Source organism: Alligator sinensis, unplaced genomic scaffold (genome assembly GCF_000455745.1).
Source record: "Alligator sinensis unplaced genomic scaffold, ASM45574v1 scaffold1295_1, whole genome shotgun sequence".
Lineage (NCBI taxonomy): Eukaryota > Metazoa > Chordata > Crocodylia > Alligatoridae > Alligator > Alligator sinensis.
Window position 1 is genome coordinate 347,302 of NW_005841880.1, and position 3,081 is coordinate 350,382.

The window sequence follows — 3,081 nt, forward strand, 5'->3', positions numbered from 1 at the left end:
GCGGGGCGCGGCCCCGGCCCCCCCCCGCGGAGCCGCTGACGCAGTCGGGGTCCGCGCCAGGCAGCGGGTCCCGCTCCCACGGTCTCGCCTCTTGCCTTTCGCCGCTCGAGTGCAGCGGTTCCCCCCTTGCACCCCCCGGGCTCACCGGGGCAGGGGAGGCACCTGGTCGGGGGCAGAGATGTATCCGGCCAGGAGCGGGTCGCAGTCCTTGTAGAGCGCAAACATCACAATGCCGCAGGTCACGGCGCTGGAGACGATGCAGCAGAGGCCCACTTGATTCACCAGCAGAGCGCTGCGGGCACGGATCACAGCCCCACCGGGCGTGAGGTCCCAGCTCCCCCACCAGTGAGCTGGGGGTCCAGCTTGGCAGCCCCCTGCCCTCCTCGGGCAGCTGCTGACATTTGTCCTGCTGCCCCGTACCACCCGCCTCGGAGGGGGCACATGGGCTGCTTCCCACCCCTTCTCCCCCATGCCCCCATGCAGCCAGCGGCTCCCCGCAGGCACCCAGCCTGGACCCTTCTCACCCCAGGACTCACGGCCAGACCACGGCTCTAATCCCTGCCCTGACTTTGCACCCAAGTGCATGCGGTCCCCCTGGTCCTCGTGCCCGTGGGCAGCCAGGGACCCTTCTGCGCTGCCCACGGCTGTGGTGGGGTGGCTCGGACAGGGTGCTTCCTTCTCCTGGCCCCTGCCTCAGTTTCCCTTCCTCCACGCGGGGAGCAGACTCACAGCTTGGCTTCGCGCTCCGTCCGGCAGGCCACGTAGCGCTGGACCTGCGCCTGGTTCACGCTGTACATGGACAGCCAGACCAGCGTGCCCCCGAAGAGGAAAGTCCAGAAGGTGTAGCGGCTCCGGGGGTCGGGGTCGAAGCTGCGGGGCGCACGACACGATGAGGACGCAGCCCTGGAGTTCACTCCAGCAGACACGCGGACCTGCTCTCCGGGGCCAGCGGTACGTGGTAGCAGCACCTGGCTGCTGGTGTGCACGGAGCTTATCCTGGGATAAACCCGACTCGGGGAGCGGACCCCCCACGGGGAAGCGGGGCACAGCCGCTGCCTTTCCAAGGGGGACAGTGCTGAGCCTGGGGTGAGGCCACGGCACATGGTGGCTCCACTCCACCCTGGAGCTGAGTCCAGCTACGCTGGAGTAAAGGCCTGGTGCGTGCACACCTGCTCCATTTCCCCGTCTGCGAGTCAGCACTCCTGGGTCCTCCTGCCTGATGGGGGGAAGTTGGAGCTACAGGCCTGAGCATGTCCGAATACCCAGCTCAGACACGGACACGGACACGGACACGGACGCCCGTGGGGTTTTCCCGGACCGACCGGATCGTGCTGGGAAACCAACGTACTCAGCAAAGTTCACTCGGGAGTGGTTGTACGCGGCCCCCAGGACCCCTCCGGGGCTTCCCACCATCAACGTGCCCTGGATGGCGATGGCGACGAACCCGGAGAGCATCACGAACATCTGGAAGACGTCCGTCCAGACCACCGCCTTCATCCCGCCCTGGGAGGGGTGCAAACGGGGGTTCAGCCCCTCGGGCAGCAGACCCCAGGGAATCAGCGGGCACCACGCTTCTCCAGGGCCGGTGACAAGGGCTGGAGCAAACCAGCCTGGAGCCAACGGAGCATCGCTGCCTTCTCCCCCCGGCACGTGACCCCACGGGCAGACCGGGCTCAAGTTCACGGCCTGCCTCACCCCCTTGGTGGATCCTGTCTCTGGAGAAGGAGTGCATGGGAGAGAAACCCCCCCACCTGCGCTCGGAGATGGGCACCCGGGCTCTGATCTCTCGGGTGCACCCCAGGCTTTGCTGGTGGAGCTCCAGGAGCAGCTCCCTCCCGGGGAAAGGCCGCCCAGGCTGGCAAACGGAGATCTGCCCATGCAAGACATCAGCCGCGGGTCTTGCCGGCGGGGGCACAGCCACGCCCAGGAGAGGTGACTGCCCAGGCTGCACCAGCATAGGGCGACCTGGGGGCAGGGGTGGGGGGCACGGGCGCCTGCGGCACTCACGATGGTGGTGTAGAAGGTGCAGACGGCTCCCGTGGACAGCAGCGATGCCCAGATGTCCAGCCCTGTCACTGAGCCGCCGGAGGAACAAAGCCGCTGAAGCAGGCGCTGCTACAGACCTGCACCCCCGCCCCCCGGGAAGAAACAGACCCCCGCTCCGGGGACCGCAGGGGTCCCGGGCTCCGCTGCCCTGCCCCAGCCAGTTGGCACGGCACACGGGGCACGAGCCGTTGGCCTGGGGCTGGAGGGGATCCGCGGGCTCAGCCTGCGGGCATTGCCCTGAAGGGCATGGATGGGCTGGTGCAGGGGGGATGCAGGTGGGTGGGTGCTGGGGGGGGTCCCATGCCAGGCCCAGCCCCAGGCTCCTCCAGTCGCCTCTCCCCCGCTTCCCCAGAGGTGTTTAAGCCCCGGCTACACAGAGCCTTGGCTGGGAGGATGTAGCTGGGGCTGGTCCTGGACTAGACGCGTGGTCCCTGCCAACCCTCATCGTCTAGGACTCTGCTCTCCGCTGCGTGTGCCCGCAACGCACCTTGGTTGAGGATCAGGGCCGGGGCGTAGATGACGATGCCCGTGTACAGCACCTGCAGCCAGAACGGGACGCGGGGGCACCGTGACTCCGGGGAGACCCCTGCCCTGCCCCACGCCACCTCCTGCCCAGCCCCATGCAGACGCTTCGGCCGAACCCCGCAGACCCCCCCCCGGTAACGCCCAGCCCGCGGCCCCCCAGCAGCGCACCGTGGCCGCGATGTACTGGACGGTGCCGCACAGGCGAACCTCCTTGCTGAAGCGCAGCTCCAGGTACTGCCGGGGGGACACGAGGGTGTGATGAGCACGGCATTGCATGGCACAGCGCAGCCCCCCGACCCCCCCACCCCTGGACACAGGGGGCAGGGGGGTCACACATGCCCCCGCAGGACCCGAAGCTGGTAGATCTGCTGCTCCGGGGCCCCAGGCCGGCGGTGTTTGCTAACGGTCTGGACCGCCCCTGACCGGCCGCAGCCGGGGACTCTGGACCCTTCCCCCTCCTTGCAGAGGAAGGTGGTCATGCTGGGCGGGGGCTGCAAACTGGGGTGAAAG

General features: G+C 68.6%; 1 protein-coding gene across 1 annotated transcript in view; it reads right to left on the reverse strand.

The window, feature by feature from the left end:
* The window catches only part of SLC5A5 (solute carrier family 5 member 5), a 5,330-nt gene that overhangs the window by 1,716 nt on the left and 533 nt on the right, over positions 1–3,081 (reverse strand). The window contains exons 2-7 of the mRNA XM_025196553.1: positions 2,740–2,805; positions 2,534–2,585; positions 2,008–2,075; positions 1,349–1,503; positions 730–870; positions 146–292 (exon numbers count right to left, since the gene is read on the reverse strand). Of these exons, the coding sequence (XP_025052338.1) occupies positions 146–292; positions 730–870; positions 1,349–1,503; positions 2,008–2,075; positions 2,534–2,585; positions 2,740–2,805 (629 nt within the window). The remainder of the gene's footprint in view (positions 1–145; positions 293–729; positions 871–1,348; positions 1,504–2,007; positions 2,076–2,533; positions 2,586–2,739; positions 2,806–3,081) is intronic.